The sequence below is a fragment of the Gracilinanus agilis genome, chromosome 6 (assembly GCF_016433145.1).
Source record: "Gracilinanus agilis isolate LMUSP501 chromosome 6, AgileGrace, whole genome shotgun sequence".
NCBI lineage: Eukaryota > Metazoa > Chordata > Mammalia > Didelphimorphia > Didelphidae > Gracilinanus > Gracilinanus agilis.
In genome coordinates, this window is record NC_058135.1 from 196,125,200 (window position 1) to 196,147,071 (window position 21,872).

General features: G+C 36.9%; 1 protein-coding gene across 1 annotated transcript in view; it reads right to left on the reverse strand.

Annotated features, from left to right (window-relative positions):
• The window catches only part of LOC123251426 (cytosolic beta-glucosidase-like), a 122,564-nt gene that overhangs the window by 83,257 nt on the left and 17,435 nt on the right, over positions 1–21,872 (reverse strand). Inside the window, exons 2-4 of the mRNA XM_044680679.1 lie at positions 11,770–12,021; positions 4,822–5,627; positions 3,373–3,496 (exon numbers count right to left, since the gene is read on the reverse strand). Of these exons, the coding sequence (XP_044536614.1) occupies positions 3,373–3,496; positions 4,822–5,627; positions 11,770–12,021 (1,182 nt within the window). The remainder of the gene's footprint in view (positions 1–3,372; positions 3,497–4,821; positions 5,628–11,769; positions 12,022–21,872) is intronic.

Sequence of the window (21,872 nt, forward strand, 5' to 3'; positions counted from 1 at the left end):
TTCAAAGCATTCTCTGTTGTCTTCTCTGTGTCTAAAAGGACTACATGGAGGAAACCTTCAACTAGTGTTAGAGGTATAGGTCCTTCTCATCATAAACACTTCTTCCCAATCATTGTCCTTGAATGTCCAAATAATTGCTGGAACAGATGACTCCCTTTAACCTTGCAATGCTGTCTTCTACTAGTCACTTTCAGATTTAAGTATTTCTGTGCTAAGTCCTAACCTTAAATTCTCCTTTTTGCTATGACATCATCCCATGCAATCCCAATGCATTCAGCAATCCCCCTCCATTCTTAATATATTTATCCAAAGCTTGAGTCAGTTTCCACAATGACTAAGTTGAATTATTGGAGAGAGGAAAGGAAAAAAGCACAGGGAAGGAAAATTCCTAATTACTTCTCTGGTATTTCCCTATAATTCCTCTGATACAACGAGGAAGTAGTTTGTCCTGATATCTGGGACATCGAAACCCATCCTCTAAATACACATATCCAGGTGAGTAAAGATATGTCTCTCTAGAGGAAGTTGAGAAGAGCCACCTGGTTCCCCACAATCTGTTCAATCTCCCCTTGAGCCTAGATCATCTTTCAAGAAATTGTAACTCCCAAGAAAAGAGCTACTTTCTAGTGACAAAATCCTGGCCCAATCTCAATCACCTCTTCACTTTATAATGATGCATAGATCCATATAAAGCCTCCAAGAGAATCAGGGGTCAGTGTAGGATTTAGAAAGAAGTTGAGTATTGTGATTTTTTTAAGGATCTTAAATATTTGGCAATGCCAACTATTGTCAAAAATGGGCCAGATATTCACATGACAAAACTATCCCAGGCACCCACTTGCCAGATTATTGCTTCTACTGCCAACATTTTGACTTTTTATCCAGCCTGGCAACCCTTTCAAACAATAATAATGGAGTGGGGCATTGCTGCTCACTTCTCTACAGAACTCTGACTGTAAATAGCCATAGGGCCAACATTATGACACTCATAGTGAGCTTCCTCATGAAGTCATAAATTTATTGAGGCCTGTGCTGTATCAAAGATGCTTCTCCCCTACATGAGAATAAAAACAAAATGCTGAGATCCACACATACTTGGGAAAACACTGTGCCCACTCTAACTCAGGGAAAGCAATTTGGAAAAATGACAAGACCGCATTTGTAAAGAAGGCACAGATGCCAAGGACAATAACTTGAAGGTGATCTATCTATCTTCAAACTTGTGAATTTTTTACATCTAGACACTCATAGACTATTCAAATATACTTATGTAACACAGAGAACATAACCTATTCTCGAACTGATTTCTTTTCCTTTTTTTAAACAAAATGAGTATTTTATTCCTTTTCTGCCCCTTTCCCCCCAAAAGAAATGGAGATGTCAGCTTACTCTTTTACTGCTCTGTTAAGTGCTGTAGAATTTTCTCTAATGAGAGAAGCAAGACCTCCAGGAGTACGTCATTGATTCAACTCTAGTGTCATTATGTGCCCATCTTTATACGTGATGATGGGGGGAACAATTTGTTCACGGAAATCACAGAACCATCATCCATCTGACTCCCTGGGTTTTGGCTAGACTCTCACCTACGGCGCTCCTGCTAATGTCTTATTTGGCTGGTTATTATTTTTAATCGTTCACCTGGTGCTTTTTACTTATGGAGTTCATGCCAATCATTATCATCAGCTGTGCCTTAAGGGAACTTTAAGAAGGAAGCAAGTCTGTGCAGCCCCCGTTTTACAGATGAGAAATTCAGGACCAGGATATGTGCAACTTAGCCAAGGTCACAGAGCAAGATGGTCCCTCACACCCAGGATATTATTACCTGAGGTCAGACCAAGACTAGGAAAGAGCGAGGAATAAGGATCCTGTCCACTGCAAGGGGAAACCCCTCCATTAACATTCTCCTCTGGTGCCTGAGTATGAATGACCCCTTGTATAGACCCTCTAAAGCAGTGATTCCCAAAGTGGGTGCTATTGCCCCCTGGTGGGTGCTTCAGCGATAAAGGGGAGTGGTGATGGCCACAGGTACATTATTAAAAAAAATTTTTAATTAATTTCCAGGGGGCTAAGTAATATTTTTTCTGGAAATGGGGCAGTAGGCCAAAAAAGTTTGGGAACCACTGCTCTACAGTATAGATAATGACCAGCTTACAGCCTTATAAGCTAAATCCTAAAAGCCTGGGATACACAGAGTGACATCTAGGGTCACACTTAAGTGTCAGGGATTGGATTTTAACTCAGGTCTTCCTAACTGCAAGCCCAGGACTCTATCTACTATAATCTACTTCCTCTTTAAGAAATTAATGGTTTGTTAATAACATCTATTCCCTACCTCCTATACCTCTGTGATCTTTCACATCACCTGTAACATCACTCACTTTTAATGCTAACCTTCAGATTTACTATTCTGTACTAAAATATGACCAATTCGTGCTTCAGCAGATCCCTTTATTTGCACTGAAAACTTGAAAGGCTTTATATTATTGATTAAATAACCTTATATGGTAATAAAACATTTCTTGCTGATTAATGTCAAAAATAGCATAAGATTAGAGGTGAAAAGACCTAATTTGTCCAGCCTGGTCAGTGGTAGCTGGTTAATAAGCATTTATTAAGTACCTACTATGTGTCAGGAACTGTGCTAAGTGTTGGATAATGAATGTTCTTGTCTAGTCATTTCATTCCCTTAACAAAGTGGAATTTAGGATAATCTATGATCTACTGAACTCTCACAAAAAAACTCCACAGGATAGCTGTGAATGGACATACTCTAGGGGGCTGTGTGAAAAGTCCCACATAAGAACACTTTCACCTCTGATTACCAATGAAGAGAATTCAAGGGAATTCAGTCATCAGAAAACAATCATATTTAAAACACAATGCCTGATTCGGATATGGCAAGAACTGTCTCCTCTAGAGTTAACTGGTCATTCCTTTAAAGGAAAATCTTCAGGGATTCTGCCATTCTAAATCTACTGCCTAATAATTAATTTAAAGGACTTTTAATTTTACATTTTCTGTCAGACTATGTCTTGGCATGTGGGTTATTAAAATATGCAAACAAACATGCCAGTAGGTAAATTATAATCTCTGGAGAATAAAGTACCATGCCCTTTTCACCTATGGTATGAGTTTCACAAAAGAAGTTCAGCAGGTGTCCATTTTCTATTTGATTCTCTTCTAGACAATTGAAGATAGTCTAAAATGACTCACCTTCCTTCTTCCTAAAGACTTCTTTCTAATCACATTGCTTTATACTGATTTACATGAATTTCAGCTTCAAAAATCATTGGTCTTTGCTGAATGCAAATAGGCACATAGGAAAATTATATTAAGTTTGCACAATTGATCTTTCATCATTTCAAATGGTACCTTTGTACAGTTCCTGTATCGTCTGTCTGAAATACTCCCAGCGTTGAGTGTCATCAAGTGGAGCAGGGTCACCCTGGGGAAACCCATTCTCGGTGATGTAAATTACAGGGTTATTATACGTATCCTAGAACAAGAGAGCAGAAGTTTTATTCTGAACAGATGTAAAAAAAGCTCATAAAATCAGGTGCATTACCCTCTATCTTCTCTTATCTACAACCCCCAAACTAGTTTTCATCAAATCGCACTGACCCTATTAACTTAATTTTCCACGAGCTGACCTTTTATGGCTAACAATGGAAAAGCAAAATTGTGCAAATATCCATGAAGACAGTCAAATGACTCTTACTTTAATGAGAAGACTGAAATATCTTCCCTGCATCAGCATCTGCTTATTGTAACTACTCCTTAACCCCTTGGTGCTGCCAGCAGCTGCATCCCCCCCTAACCCCACGGTAGGGGTTCTGATGACTGACAAGTTGAAATGTTAATTTCAGTGATGTTATGGGCCACCCAGTATAAATGAAAGTACCCAATTCTTGCAATACTTGTAATCACTTTCAGAGCTCACATAGTTATAGCATCCTTGGAGTCATTTCCAGCAGCTCTTTGAATTATGAAAACCTCCATTTGGTCCATAAAATTTGTACTGGTTGACTCCACTCTTATCTATCAATCTAGAAGCATTTCCTAATCACTGGCTATGTGTCAGGTGCTAGATTGTGCCAGCACCAAAGATACCAAAAACAAAACATTCCCTGTCCTTAAGGAGTTTATATAATTTGCCACCTCCAATTTTTTTTTATCATCCTCTTAACATTAGGTTATAAGAACACGTGGTTCTGATTGAAGCAAATACTTTCAGTTATTGTTCCTATCCTTTGAACTATCAAACTACCAAACAGGTGTCCACACCACCCTCTCCTTACTCCCCAAAAGAAAACGAAATGGCCATAGGAAGAAATGGTCATGTACACAAGAACTTTTTTTCCAGACACATAACCTGTTTTTCTGTGTTTCTGTTATGTCAACTAATATTTGACAAAAAAAAATAATAACTTTACCACCAGGTGATATGTTGAACCAATAGAATTTAAACTCCTTGAAGAAGGGGACTTGCTTTTGTTTTGGCCCAGTACCTCTCCCACAGGAGTAATTTAATGAATTCTTCACCAGTGATGTCATTGGTCCTCTTCAAAAAACAGACAATCAACAATAGTCATTCGTAACCAACTCTTATGTTAGATCTAAATTTTTGATTTTTGGTTTCAAGAATCATAGATCCAATTGAATTCCCTTTATTATTTAATGATTTTTAGTTATTTTTGCCCCCAAAATAGTCAGAAGCCTACTTGTTCTTCTCTACCCAATCTTTTCTCAAGCCAAGTCTTATCTCACATTAATGTGTGAATGTGTACATATATGCAAATGAATATAAATGTGTACATTTACCTTAATGTATTTCAGTAGTTTCCGAAGACCCCATGGCACCACATGGATCCAAGAGTCCTGTTGTGAAACCTGCCAGGATGGATCAGGAAATATCTCAACGTCTATATCCTTGAGACAATTCAGTTCTTTCTCTGAATTCTCATGGTGCTTCGCTAAGCGAGTTGTGTAATACTGTACAGCAAAAAAGTCAGCAGAACCTTTGATCATTCTCTTTTCTTCTTCTGTGAACTCAGGGAGTCTTGATGATAGATAACCTTGCTTTTTACTCATGGCAGCAACCTGGGACTTCAGGACAGCAGGATAATCACCATCAATAAATATAGGTTTTGCAAATAAATCTAGGGCCAAGGCCATGGCCCTTTTTGCAGCTTCCTGGTCTGTTACAGATGCAGGATTGGCTGGTGCTATCCAGGGGCTGAAAAATGCTAGGGACACCTGACCATTCTGCTTTTTCCTGAACAAAGAATCATAACTGTGCCAGGCTTTGGCATGAGCTTTGATCATATTATGAGCTGTTTGATAAGCTCCAGTTCCAGGATTAGGGATACCTGGAGGAAATAAACCTTTTTCATAAGCACAAAAAGCAAGGACATTAGGTTCATTTATGGTGATCCACAGTTTGACCCGATCTCCAAAAGTGCCAAAACAAAACTGGGCATATGCATCAAAAACCTCAACAATTGCCCCAGTTTTCCAGCCTCCTTGATCTTCTAAATGTTGGGGCAAATCAAAGTGATACAGAGTTACCATGGGTGTAACACCATTAGCTAACAGGTCATCTATCATCTTGTTGTAATAATCAATTCCTAGAAGAAAAAAGACAAGAAAAAATAGTGATTGTTTTTGAAAGACTAAAGGTGAATAGGGGCAGGGTGGGCAGGTTGGGGTGGTGGTGAAGAGAGCATTTTAAACCTGTCTGAATTAAGTTCTAAGATGATTGCAATTCAAAACAAAGCACTTTCTATTGGGTCTTGTGCCTAATATAGACATTGCTATTCTGAGTATTTTCATAATTTCCTCACATCTGCAGAGACCTAGCCATAAGCTATATCCTGAAGATTTCTAGTGTAAACTAGGGTGAGGGCAGAATGAGCCAAAGAGAAAGTAATAATTTTTGAGTAGTCATCAGCACAGGACCTGGTTCCCATAAGCCTAAAGTTTGAAGCACTGCACTATGAATTATATTTATCTGAACAGACGGTAAGGCTTGTCTGCCACCTCCCAATAGGATATAAGGTCTTTGAGGGCAAAGACTTCCTTTTTGTTGTCTTTATACTAATACTGTCTTCATGGTACCTTGCACACAGTAGGTATTTAATAAATTTTGTTGAATTGAATTAAATGATATTTTTACCTACTTACTCCTTAGAATCATCTGAAGACAAGGAGGACATAAAGGCATCAGGATATGGGGAAATTGGGAAGTGGAAGATGGAAGGTTAAGTTCCCACTCTGCTACTTTAATGTCTTTATGAACTTAATGTCACTTTGCAAATCACTTAATGTCTCTGAATCTGAATTTGCCAATCTATAAAAGGGAAATATACAAGATGGTCACCAAGACCCATTCCAGCTATAAATCCTGTCTATCTAAAGATATCTATATACCTGGAACACCGTCCTAACCATTCTTCACTTACTATATTCCTATTATTGTTGTTTCATCTTCTTTCAGTAGTGTCCAACTCTCATGACTCCTTTTAGGGGCTTCTCTTAGGAAGAATACTGGAGATGTTTGACATTTCCTTCTCTGGCTCATTTTACAGATGAGGAAACTGAGGTGAACAGAGTTAAATGACTTGCTCAAGGTCATACAACTATTAAGTTTCTGAGGTCACATTTGAACTCATGTTTTCCTTACTCCAGATCTGGTGTTCTGTTCACTCTACCACCTAGTTACCCATATTTTATTGCCCAGGTCAGATTGTATCTCCTCTAAAAAGCCTTCCAAAATCCCAGTCAGTAATGATATTTCTGCTAGATCTTATACTTCGTTATTATTCTCCAATGTATTTATTATATATATATTTGTTTCATTGTTATCTGTGCATATAGTATGTTCATCTGCAAAGCTTTACACTATGGAGGACAGGAAAAGAGTCATCTCTGTTTCGAATTTGTCCCTCTTCTCAGGCCATGTCCCCACTGAAAACAAGATTGAATATACATAACAATACACATACTGTTAACCAGCCCATTGAATATAAATCCTAGCAGGGTCCTTTTCCTTTGATGAATTGTAGGTAAATAAAATATTCAATGGAAGTCAAGTTCTTACTCATAAGTTGTTCCAAGCAACAAGGTATCCGGTGGTCAATAATTTACTTCACAGCATTGAGCATTTTACTTTCAGAGAGTAAAGTTTACTCATCCTGGATTAGAAGAAGAATTGCAGTATGGCCCATGACAGGAAGGAGTTGGGGTTTATGAATTATTCTGCAACTTTTTAAATTCAGTCCTGGAGAAATTCTTTTATATGACTGCAGGCTGAGAAAGAAGCATTCTGAATTTCTTTTCAAGGCTGCTATGGGTAATATTGATAAATATGTAGATGACTCTTGGGCTTTCGATTTCTGTGATATAGAAATAAATTGCCAAAGGCCTTATATCTGGGGGCTAGTACAATTTGGCAACACATATATTTTTGAATAAATGCAGTTTATAAAACAAACATCCTTTTGTTCACATGTCTAGAATAGGGGAAAAAAACATCAACAGAGGATATGGTGCTGGACCTCATTTCAGACAATTCAATATTCAATCATTCAGATCAGAGAATGGAAGATTATTCTTTCCTTACAGATTTCCCAGGATAGACTCCCTAATCTCGTTCTGTAGTCTAATGGTCAATAAAATCTCTCTGGCTTTAATTCCAGCCTCTAACTTTTTTTATCCTCTTTGAGCATGAAACAGCAATCTTCTCAAGGGAAATTGGGAGAGGAAAGGTCAGGAGATGCTGAGTAGAGACATCAACCTGGATATCATGGAGACAGGAAGACAAGTTCAAGTCCTGCTTTGACACATGCTAGCCATAACTATGGACAAATCAATAATCTCTCAGAAATGCAAGCAATTCTCTAAAATTAAAGTCATGGAAGAATTGTTAATCTCTATTTGTGGAGGGAATTTCAACATTGGGACTTCCCTACATTGAAAAAAAATCATAGATCTGGATCCCCAACCCACCTCCTCAAAAACCTTATAAGAATCTTCCTGGTACAATGACAGTCATTAATTATCATTAGGCTTTTAGAGGCAGCTGGTGGTATAGTGAATAGAGCACTTGATTTGGAGTCAGGAAGACCTGAGTTCAAATATGACCTGAGACACAGTAGCCAGATGACCTTGGGTAATTCATTTAACCTGTATTTGCCTCAGTTTCTTTAACCATAAAATGACACTATAAAAAGTACTAAGCATAATACCTGGCACATAGTAGGTACTATATAAGCTTATCCCCTTTCCTTTAATTCTCTCATCTATTTAGTCTTTGTTCAAAGGGTCCATATCCTATTATTTTAATCTTTTTTGACAAAAGCCTGTGTAACAAGTGCTGGATGGCTACCTACCACTGCTGCTTGTAGCAGGGATTACCACATTGGAGTGGAAGGCTAGACTAGATGAGTTCTTTGGTCTTTTCCAGCTCTACAGTTCTATGATTATGAGAAGATTTTGATTCTATGAATTCTTTTCTTATTTTAATATATGATTCCATTTTTCTAGAGAATTACTAGAAACTTAATTGATTGGTTACTTTTTTAGAGGCAATTTTAAAATGTTCCATAAACCTCAGGATACACAGAAACATGTGAGGTTGGTTTTTAAAAGTCCAGTCTCTTCTTAAGCTCTGAATATTTGGCATTTGCAAGAGAAAAGCATGTGGAATAATTCCATATGAAATATGAAATATTTTTCAAGTCCCAAAAGAGAAGATGTTTCCAAATTGGTAGTCAATCATCTATGGGGGATCCTTGGAAAGAACAATGCTGCTGGGCTTTCAGATTCTTCCTATATTCTTTGAGAAAATGTTTATTTAAAAAAAAGATGATGGCCTTTTCTGAGATATAGTATTCCAATTGTTTCAACAGATCACTGCCCAGGAGAAATGAGTTCCTGCTTATTAAAAACTAGCTGGTCTGGACCACAGCCAAAATGGTCTTAGTAAAAAGTTTTTAATACTAATCAAAAAAACAACTGCTTGAAATAAAAGTAAGCCTCTCAAGGACAGGCATTTTTTATTTTCATCTTCGTATCCCCCTCACCTTCCACAGAGTAGGTGGCATTTGAAAGCATGGCATATTGAATTCATTGTTGAATTATGGCCAATAAAAGCATCACCTAGCTTCATTCGTTCCAATTATACTAGCCACCCTCTACATTTCACCCAATTTCACCCATTCATTCATCACCTATCTAATAAGCCCTAACTACATGAAAAGTCCTACTGATTGATAAAAAGGATGATGCAAAAATAATTGAGACACTATCTATGCCCTCAGGGAGCTTTGAATATTAGTGGAGGAAACAGGACTCATGCCAGTATTCAGTATGCCTCGTTTCCTCTCTACCTTTTTGTACTTTTAATCTACTAACCAAGTAGCACTTATAATATGTGCAAAGACATATATGTGTATAGCCCTACTTTGAAAGATTCATGGGTAGTGAGGTGGCACACTGGTTAGAGTGTTGAACTTGAAGCCAGCAAAACCGGAGACCAAATCTTCCTTTAGATACTGATTAGTGGTATGACTTGGATAAGTCACTTAACCTTTCTGCCTCTGTTTCCTCATTTATAAAATGGGAGTGATATTTCCTACCTCACAGGATTGTTCTAAGGATTAAATAATACTACATGTATGAAACACCAAATAAATGCTTGCTATTAAAATATAGATAGATAGATAGATAGATAGATAGATAGATAGATAGATAGATAGATAGATAGATAGATAGATAGACAGATTAGATAGATAGATAGATATTCATTCCACTGAACACCCTCCAAAAGGAAGTTCTTGAGATAATATCTGCCACTTCAGCTAGCCTGTGACTGAATTCAAAAATCAGTCATTGAATTCACAATTCAACAAACATTTATTAGGAGTTGTGTTCAGGTCACATGCTAAATCACAGCTCAGTAGGTAAGATAGAGTTTAGCTAAGTCCCTGCCCTCATAGACTTTATAGCCTAGAGTGGGGCAGAGGTGTGCTGGGGAGAGGAGAATGGGACACAGCATATAAACGCATGTTAAATCTATACAGAGATGTATAAGGAGTGTTAGAGGAGATCCAAGAGGAGAATGGCAATTACCATGTGGGGGACTCGGAAAGCAACATGGTAAAATCAAAGTGTACTGATCCTGGAGTGAGAAGACCTTGGTTCAAAGCCTACCTCTGACAATGAATGTCTACTTGATCTTGGGCCAGTCATCTCATCCCTTAGGTTTCAGTTTCCCCATCTGTGAAATAGAGTTGGAGGGGTAGAGGGGTGGACTAGATGACCTTAGGATCTTCCTGCCTCTAGATATAGAATTCTTTAATGAAACTAGAAAAGATTTTTCTTTTGGTTCTCTGAATATATGATTGGGGGTTTTGGTTTTAAAAGATCACTCTATTACAAATATAAATAATATGGAAATAGGTTTAATAAATATATAACTCAGTGGAATTGCTTTCCAGCTCTGGGTGGGGAGGGGGGGAAGGAAGAGGGGAAGAAAAGAAAATGAATTGTGTAACTATGGGAAAATATTCTTAATTAATTAATTAAGATAAAAAATGCTTTATAATAAAAAAAAACTGTTTTCTGAAAAAAGTCACTTAATTTGCATTTTAGAAGATAGGTAGGAATTTGAGATGGGGGCGGAGGGAAGCAAAGGAATTGGGCCTGAAGGACAACTAAGTAAAAAATTGTTTGAAGTGGTTATCTGTAAAAATGAGACAAAGCCTAGAAGTCTTGTGAGGTTAAGGATTTGCCTACCTTCCATTCAACAGTTAGGATCTTTGGGAAAGCAAAAGAGAAGAAGCCTTCCTTCTTCCTTAACATTTTGGATCCAACCTACGAATTCTAAGAGTTAACTTGAGAATTGGGATAAGTAAGAGTACTTCAATTTCAGAATACCAGGCCTGTAGTCACTTTGTATAAAAAATGAAGTCCTAACTTCAAAATCTCTCAATTATGAGGGTGTGGACTCGAAACTACCACACCAATGCAACTACCAACGATTTGGAAATAGGTCTTGATCAAGGACACATGACAAAACTAGTGGAAATGTGCATCGGCCATGGGTGGGGGGAGAGCGGGGGGTGAAGGGGAAAGTAGCAGCATGAATCATGTAACCATGTTAAAAATGAATATTAATAAATGTTTAAAAAAAATCTCTCAATTATGCTACTGGTAATCATTACCATGGCATCGAAATGCTGAGATCTGAGGTAGGATAATTTTCTCTATAAGAAGTTTTTTAAAGAAAAGGTTCTACAGATGGACAGTATGAAATGCTAAGTAATATCAGTAGATGAGCACCATAAATAACCCAGTACTCTTTACAGATAAACCACTTACTGCTGTAAATCAAGACATTACTACCCAACTTCATTTCCCACTCAAATTTATAATAGCTCAAGTTAAGCATGCTTTTTTGTAGCTTCACACAATTCTAAGCAACTCAAAACCATTTCATATGGCATCCTTTTGAAATACACCACAGGCTAATAGCCAAATAGCACCTTAAGTAAACAAAATCCTTTTTCCAACCTCTAAGAACTAAATATTCAAGGAGCCTAGAATATTAATTAGACGACTAATGCAAGCCCATTTTAAAAACAAAATCTCCCATAATCAGCTCCCCCCCTCCCACCCAAAACTTGCAGTTTCAGAGCTGCACTGCAGAAGAGCACACTGGATTAATTATGCCAGACTGCAGCAATAACCTTGAATTAAAGCTGCAACCTTCTATTTTTAAGAAACAATTGCCTTTCTGGTTGATGAAACCTGTCGTCCCATCAGGTAACAGACGTGACCAGGAAAGAGAAAAGCGATAATGAGTCAATCCAAGCTGTTTGATACATTTCAGATCTTCCTCCCACCGAGCATAGCTGCCACAAGCTACATCAGCAGTCTGGTTCCTGAAAACTCGATCTCCTCCCTGATGGGTGAATGTGTCCCAGACATTAGGGCCTTTTCCATCTGCATCCCAGCCTCCTGATTAAAAAAGGAAACAGAATTTGGTTACATTTATGACATCAAGAAACATGTGTGGAATGTAAATATTTATCATCAAAGACCACAGCAGGTTTCTAGGGATATTAGTACCTTGTAAGATGCTTATAAATGTATGTGGAGGGGGAGAAGGGTATAGAATAAAGGGGGGGAAATAATTGTGGAAACAGGGCTGGACTTTGAGTCAGGAGAGACCAGGAATCAACTGTGAATTATGTGGCCATGGGCAAGTCATTTGCTCCATCCATTTCCTCCTCTAAAAAATAATCATAATATTTGTAGCAACTAACTCAAGTGAAGATCAAATAAGATACCATGTAGAAAGTACTCTGAAAATCTTAAAATGTCCTATAACCGTTAGCTTTCATCATATATTCACATATTCATTATATCTATTGTCTGTATTAGAAAATGATTCTGGTAGAATATAATGAATTATGATATGATGCTTTGCCCACCATGCTTTCAATGGTCCACCAACTGATCATATTGCTTAAAGAAGTCCCACCAGAGTATGGTGGAAAAGCCACTGGTGTCATATACTAAGTTCTAATCTCCTCTGCTCACATAATACAAGTTTATGCTCTTCTTCCCCTGTGGAATTCTGCATTTTCATTTGTAAAATGAGGTGATTGGACTAAATAATAATAGCTTACATTTATGAAGTGCTTTACATTTTACATTATTACTATATATAGATATATATACATATATATATCTATATATAAGGGCAAATTACCTAACCTCCCTGGGTCTGTTTCCTCATTTATAAAATATGGGTATTAGGCTCAGTGGACTCTGATGTCCACTGATGTCCCTTCTATGTTTAAGTATATGATTCTATGATTTCCTCAATAACTCTGTAAGGTTAAATGCTATTTTTATCCCTATTGTACAGATGAAGAAACTAAGGGTCACACAGCTAGTAAGTGTGTAAGATGGAAGGTAAGGGTTATATATATATATAAAACCCCAAATGGAGCCATGAAGTATCTGACAGATTGAAATAACTCAACAACAATACTAATTTAGATGATGACATTGATATTATCCGTTCCTACAAAGGCCAATAAAGACCCAGTCTGGTCCCAGTAGACCAGACTCACATTGTGGAACCTAGAACTGACTTCCATTTTCTCTGGAATTAAACAGAATTCCAGACCTTTCCTGGTCTAGACAACTACTCTCTTGACTGGCTAGAAGTTGAGTAACCAAAGATGGTGGAATATATCAGATCACTTTTGGACTTTCTGGGGAAAAAGAGTTATAACATTTCCTATCTCTTTTATCAATAACTTGAGCTGCCCATTTCCACTGGTCTCAGTTCTCAAATCTCTGAAATAGGGGTGATTCTACAAGTCTAACTCAAAGGGTTCTAATAATATTATCACCACTATTATTATAAAATATTTTGAAAATTATGACCCACTGACTACATATACCTCCATCCTAAGACAGAGATATGCGAAACCAAGGGACAGATTTATACTCTTTATTTGAAAAAAAATCTAATAAGGTTATTGAATTAGTAAACATTTATTGAGAACTTGACATTTTAAATTGCTTTACTAGTAGTCACACAGATTCCTAGTAATCACAAAAATCCTCAAGATATTCCAAACTTGAAAATTCCTCTATAATTACCGGTCACCCTGGGAATTTGCCAATTTGCTGAACAGGGTAAAACAACCTATATACTTGGCAAGCATTAACTCAATTACTAACCATCCTTTTTTTTGCCCCCAGTGGCACATCTCTTTAATTTTTTTCTTTCATATTTTTTCAGCAATGCCAATATAATTCTAATAATCATTTTCTGGCATTTGAGATCCATGTTCTCTCCCTCCCTTCCTCCCCAAGAAAGCAGGTAATATAATATAGGTTGTATATGTGCTATCATGCAATACATATTTCCTTATTCATGTTATAAAAGAAGACATATCATTCATAATAAAGAAAAATTAATGAAGGAAATAAAATGGAGAATGGTATGCTTCAATCTGTATTCAGACTCTTTCAGTTCCTTCTGTGGTAGGAGATAGCCTTTTTATGTCATGAGTCCCTCAGAGTTGTTGTGGATCCTTGTATTGCTGATAATAGTTAAATCATTCACAGTTGGTCATCATACTTTAATGTTGTTCCTGTATGCAGCATTCTCCTGATTCTGCTCACTTCATTTTGCATCACTTCATTTAAGTCTTTCCACTTTTTTGTGATCTTCTTGTTTGTCATGTCTTATGGCATAATCATATTCCATTACAAGCTTATACCAAAACTTGTTCAGCCATTTCTTAATTGATGGACATCTCTTCAGTATCCAATTCTTTGTCATCACACACACACACACACTCACATACACACACAGGTACAAAAGCTCCTAGAAATATTTGTATACATCCTTTTCCCATATCTTTTGTCTCTTTGGGATACAGACTTAGAAGTGATATAACCTTTCTTGAAACAATCTCTGCCACTAACCATAGATTAAGTATGCCTAAATGTATGTCAATAATTCCAAAGATTTATGATTTTTCATCACTATACTCACTTAGCATAATATCTAGTACATAGTAAGAAATTAATAAATGCTCATGACTGACTGGTTCCTGTACAAAAATCAATTATAAACACCCCACACCTGAGTAACTGGTTTCATAATTTATTATGGAAAAAATTATTACCTTATGATCCACTTCCTAGTGAATCCCTTTAGCTGGTTAATCATAGATCAAGAGTCTTTTGCCACCACACACAAAACATTTTTCCTGCTTAGCTGGTCCTGCCAGAATATTCATTTTATTCATTGGCATTGCCTTCAAGAACTCAAAGCCTTTTATAACTTAGCTGCTCCTTACCTGTTTAGTAATCTTACATCGTACAATCACCACTCCACTATGACCACATTATACACTCCATCTATCAGCTTAGGGAATTTTCTATGACTGTCTCTTATAACTGGAATATTCTCCTTTCCAACTTATCAACATCTTTCCTAAAATGTGACTCTTAGAACTGAACACAATACTCAAGATATAGTCTTGCCAAGACAAAGACTTAAAGGCACCTCTTTCATCATGCCTCAGTTTAGTCAGGCTGAGACCTACAGTGATCTCATAGGATAGGTAAATAATGGAGAGAGGAAAGTTAGTTTAATCATTAGACCAAAAATAATTTCCATCACAAAAAGAAAAATAATTTCCTAGGACATTTAGTCATCTGATATTATAATGACATTGATAAATATGTACAAAAATCTCTCTATGAATATAATTTCAGCTCAAGTATCAACAACTCTCACAGGGGATGAAGAGATGAAAAACATTCTAGTAGGACCTCAATAAGACCCTTCTCAAAAAAATGACCATCTACTCTCATACTTGGAAACTTTGAAGTCAAGGTGGGAATAGATAAGGATTATACCAAGTACTCATAGAAGATATGAGATGGAGACAACAAAATTGTAAGTGCATTTGGGGATTGGTCCCCAAGGTAATTAAAGAAAGGGAAGATACCAAAGGCCTTCGACTAATTCATTGCAAAATGTTTCCTGAGAGAACATCAGCAACTACAAACCCATATGCCTAATTGACAAGAATCACCAAGTATACATATTCTTTGAGAATATTAGTAGAGAACAAACAAGTTTTTCTCAAGGAATAATCTCGAGCATACTACATCTTGTACATCATCAATTAGAAAGCCAATGAGAATGCAAAATGTTGCTGCATTTCTTGTTGATTATAAAATTATAATTAAAGATTCTCTTCCAACAAGATATATCCCAATCAGACTGCTTCAAGAATTTTTAAAAGAAATAACAACAGAGATAATCTTGTTTGATTGGGCAGTGATCATAAATATCAGGTAGAACCAAAGGCAGGAGGATATATATTTACTATAAATGCAAAACTCTGTTGTTGAGTAGTTCTAGCAGAGTCCAAACTGAAGACGGATTCCCTATGGAGGGTAAGGTCCTCTAGATTCATCTGTTTGCATATGGAATTGTGCTAAATGCAACAAGTCTTAGGACACTGCATAGACTCCTGGAAGAGATCATTTTGGACTCAGAAGAATTTGATCTAACCATCTACATAGGAAAAAACAAGTAAAGCAAGAATATCTATTGTTCAAACTGTCAAAAAGTTAAATGGTTAATCTATAGCACTTATTCATCAGGCTATTTTTCTTAGACAAACTGTACAAAGGAAAAGGACATCACTGAATTAGATGGGTGAATGAATGAAGTGGATTGGATTTAAGAAATTACAAAGCTCTTTTTAATGATCCCAAATTCCTCCAAGAAACCAAGGCCTATCTTTTGAATGCCAGTATTCTATCAGTTTTCTGCAGCTGTGAATCATGGCATACCATGGTTTCCAAAATATTTAAAGTGAGAATTACTCAAAGGTCAATGAAAAGATACATATTTGATAGTTGTGAGCAGACCACAACATATAATAAATATTTCTGAAGAATTAAAGAATATATTAGAGAAATGATTTAATAAATGGCATGATCATATAGCAAGATCAATAAACAACAGGTGGGCAGCACTACTATTCCAATATCTTTACATTCTCCTTATAGTATTAGGAGAGAGAGAGGAAGGACCCTAGAATACCAGTCAACTCTCTTTGGCTTAGTATGTATCTGTTTGTATGTTCATTGTAATGATTAAATTGTAAAATGGTCAAACAATATGGACAGGCAATCCTCAGATGAAGAAATTTAAACTATCTTTAGTCATATGGAAAAATGTTCCAAATGATTATTAATTAGAGTAATGCAAATTAAAACAACTCTGAGGTACCACTGAACACCTACCAAGCTGGCTAATGTGACAAAAAGGGAAAATGATAAATGATGAAGGGGATATGGAAAAATTGGGGCACTATTGATGGAGCACTGAACTGATACAAGCATCCCAGAGAGAAATCTAGAACTATGCCCAAAAGGTCATAAAACTACACATACCCTTTGATCCACCAATACCATTACTAGGTCTATATTCCAAAGAGATTTTTAAAAATAACATACCTATACAAAAAAATATTTATAGCAATTCTTTTTGTAGTGACAAAGAATTTGAAATTGAAAGGATAAGAATGACTGAACAAATTGTGATATATGCTTTTAATGGAATACTATTGTGCCATAAGAAATGACAAATTGATTACAAAAAACCTGGAAAGATTTATATGAAGTGATGCAAGTGAAGTGAGCAGAACCAGAAGAATGTCATACACAATAACAAAAATAACGTATAATAATCAACTATGAATGATTTCAGTATTATCAACAAAGCAGAGATATAGGACAACTCCAAAGACCATAGTAGGGACAGAGTAGAAATACAAGTTGAAACATAGAATTCTTCACTTTATTTCCTCCATTAATTTTTTCTCTAGTATAAGCAATATGTGACTTGTCTCACAACATGATGAACATGGAAATATGTATTACATAGTAACACATGTACAACCTGTATCATATTACCTGCCTCCTTGGGGAGAGAAGAGGTAGAGAGAGATCATAGATTACAAAATGTCAGAAAACATGTTGAAAATTGTATCAACATGTAAGCTGGAAAAATAAAATTTAAATTAAATAATTTTTTAAAAATTATTTGATTGTGAACTCCCTAATGTCAAGGACTGCCTTTTGTCTCTTTTTGTACCCCCACTACTTAGTATAGTACCTGGCACACAGAAGTACTTAGTAAATGTTTATTAGTTACTGATTAATTCTATAAAGTTATGGAATGATATGGATAAAGGTCACACAGGATAGATAGGAAAAATGGATTTTTGATCCAAATCACCACACATAATATTTACATCAGTGAGATCCTGTCTTTTTTTAGTATCTGAGTTTGAGTAAGCATCAGCTCATGTTATTTACTCATATTGAACTTACAGACCACTAAATCTCCCAAAATTTCTTTATTAACTATTCTCTAGACAAATTTCCATTTCTTCCCGTTCTTACCTGTATAGTTAACTTTTTAACCCAGGTATAGGGATTCTATTTATTACTATTAAATTTGCCCTTATTAAACATAGTCCATTGTTCTAAGATCTTTTTGCATGCTTCACAAACAACTACATTTCCATTGTGTACAATTCTTTTTGAAATGGTTGCCTGGATTCTGAAAATCAGGGATCCCTTACTTTAGAGAGAGAGGAGAGGATGAGAATGTTATACTTCCAAGGAAAGAGTGTTGTCTCCCTTAGCTTTTGTATTCCTGACTGTAGGCTGATGATGCTGGTTTTTTCACTTACAGAAAGTAGTTTGTATTTCTCCTTTTCTACCATCTGCAAGAAGCTTTTCCTAACTCTCTTCAGGCTGGTGCCTTTCCCCTAGGATTATCCCTGATTTATCCTATATATGTCTTTTCATACCTCCTGTGTAAAGGGAATTTCATCCCCTCCCCTCCTGGACTGTCAACCTACTTCCTGCATCACATTTTTGTGTGCCTGTGTTGCGTGACACGGGGGCAGGGAGAATAAGAGTGTGGTGTGGGGATATCAGCTCTCTCTACTTCCCTGGACATGGCACAAGAGAAGGACAGAGAGTCATGTGAAAGGATCAGCATGTGTTCAGACTTAGAGTAGAAAAATAGACTTTAAACCTATACCTATCTGCTTTCTTTATTTCAAGTGATTATTAATAAACTCTATGGAAAATAAGAACCTGGAGTTATTAATTTGAATCTAACACTCCCCCACTGACAAATGAGCTCCTAAAGAGTATATTGTTCTTTCACTTTTTATCTCCATCACTTAACATATACTGGGAATACAGTAGGCACTTAATAATGCTATTTGACTTGATATTTGAATTTTCCTTTAAACCCTCTTTAGTTTCAAGAGTCTCAACTAGCCAACCCAGTCTAAGTATCAAAGTTATTCTTTGAGGTCAAAGATGAAGATGCAAAGTCTTTGAATGTGATGCCAGAAAACAAAACAGAAACGTAGTGCCAGCCTTATAGATGTAACAGCCTCAAAGAAAGCATTCTACCACACCATAACAAATTATCAGCAGGTTAGTTAAATACAAACACACACACACACACACACACACACACACACACACACATACACAGAAAGCCCTGCATTATATTGTGAAACCTGAAAGGAGCAGAACCAAGAGAACATTATCTACAGCAACAGAAATATTGTTTGAAGAATGACTCGTGTTTGTCTACCTCCAGAGAAAGAACTGATAAATAGAAACAAGCTAGATGTAGTTTTATATATGAATGAGAGAAGGGAGATACTTGGGAACTTTAATGTAACAAACAAATTAATTAATTTATTGATTGATTGATTTTAAAGAAAAGAATCATGACCTCGACAGCCTCAAACTGAACATAAATGCTTAATTGTTCTTGGGGAGAGTTAGTGAACACTCCCTGTTTTCCTTGGGAAAGGAGGACCTGTCTGGCCAGAGTAGTTTGGTAAACCTCCAGAGACCTTCTCCACTAAACTTGCTTGCAAAATAACCACTTATGTCCTTGGCCAGAAGGGAGATTGAACCTCCCAGGGCCATTCTAAAGCTAAATCAGGATGGGTCCTCCTTTCTCTGGGGTTTCCCTGGGCCCCAGTAAGGGAGAGTGAGAACTGAAGGCTGTTTGTAGTCTTATCTACACTCATCTGGAATGATTTACCAGTTAGTTAGCCCCTTATTGAGGCTTCCAAGTTCAAAGAAGGTTGTTTATTGCAGGCTTATCTTGCCTCCTTGGGCTGTTTGGATAATTTCTTAGTTTACTCTGCCAGAGGCATACAGAGCCTATTTTCTTTAATCTCTATTATCCCTTCTACAACATTCTCCTAACTTAGATTACTCCTCACTCACAATGCTGTCCTTCATTGGGGTCATTGCCAAAATCCTTCAAAGCATGGCAGCTCTTAAGCTTTTGTTTTGGGAACACAGTTTCATCATTCTCCCCTACTGGCTGCTACCACACATTCCATTCTGTCTCCAGCTTATCTTTCCAGCATTATCTCATCCTTCCCCTCCCTTACTCTAAATGTCTTGCTTGCCTATGAGAACACTCCCATGTTTTCCTATTTCTTGCTTTTGCTTCTTCCCAGAATGCCCTCTTCCCATCACTGTCCATCTCTACCTGTTCATTGTCTAGCCATCCTTAGATGGTCCAAATCAAATGTCAAAGGCCCCACGAAGATTCTTTTTTAAATTTCTTCAGCTGGCAGGCATCTCTTCCTCATTTGAAAGCATAGCACTTTGCCATTCCAGACACACTTATATTTTAAATACGTATCCTGTTATACAACCTGTCTGGAAACTCCTCCTGGATCAGAAGCTCCTTCAGAGGAAGATACTGCAGCTTATCCATCTTTCTATCTCCCCCACCCCCCCCCCACCAACACAATGCATTCCACATCACGAGCACCAAATAAATATTTGCTGAGTGAATGAATGACTGTGTCCAAACTCCTATAATGACAAGCCATTTCATAACAGAATTCTGCTCTAGCATCTAGCTTCACAAAAAGAAAGAAAGAAAGAAAGAAAGAAAGAAAGAAAGAAAGAAAGAAAGAAAGAAAGAAAGAAAGAAAGAAAGAAAGAAAGAAAGAAAGAAATGTGTTTCTGAATCACTATGTATTATAGAAATTAAAGGTCAAAATTAGGTTATCAGCTAGTTCTAGTCCATTGCCCGAACAGAGCTGGACCATCCGCTGGAGGCTATTCCAGACAGAGTATATATATGAGTCTTATTAAATCTGTATTGCTGTAAGGTTCATTATACTTGAAATGGTTAATTAGAAGAGTTAGGAGAATTTGAAATGTCGCAGCAAGTTTCTCCAGGCCCACTGTCACGTTTCATGGTCCGTTACTGAACCCATTTAGATTAAGCTGAGACCCAATCTAAACAAACTGTTTCTGTGCCTCTTATCTCCCATCTCCTAGTTCTGTGCCAATACATCGGCACTGGGTGACTCAGAGAGATCTATTATGTCCTTGACACACTGTTCACAGCTAATAATTTTGAGTATTTCTTTGGGGCTTTGACTTTTTATTTTGGGGTGATGCAAAAGCAACAATAAAGAGGAATGACCAAATGAAAAACAACATAGAAGGAACGCAAGTACAACCTGGAATTCTCAGGGAAACCCTGTGGGAGGGAGGGGATGATTTCTAGTACATTTTAAGTCAAGATGCTATTTACCTTTATTTGCAGACACAAACCTTAGTTGTTTTGCTGTGCTTCTGGGTTTAAAATTATTTATGGGGAAGTAGCTGGGTGGCTCAGTGGATCGTGACCCAGGTCTAGAGATGGGAGGACCTGGGTTCAAATTTGAATTTAGACACTTTCTAGCTGTGTGACCCTGGGCAAGTTCCATAACCCCCATTGCCTAGCCCCTACCGCTCTTCTGCCTTGGAACCAATACATAGTGTTGATTCTAAGACAGAAAGCAGGGGTTTAAGTATATATACATATATATAGTAACAGCAATATTGTAGAATGATCAACTGTGAAAGACTTGGCTACTCTCAGCAATACACTGATCCAGGACCATTCTGAGAGATTTATGACAAAAAATGCTATCCACTTCCAGAGAAAGAACTGCTGGAGTCAGAATGCAGATCAAAGCTTATGAATTTTCACTTTAGTCTATTTGAGGGTTTGGGTTTTATATGATTACTCTCTTACAACAATGAACAATATGGAAATGGGTTTTGCATGATGATACATGTATAACCCAGATCAAATTGCTCAAAAGCTCTGCAAAGGGGAAGGGAAGGGAAGGAAGGAAGGAAGGAAGGGAAACATTTGGATCATGTAACCTAAGAAAACTTATGTGGAA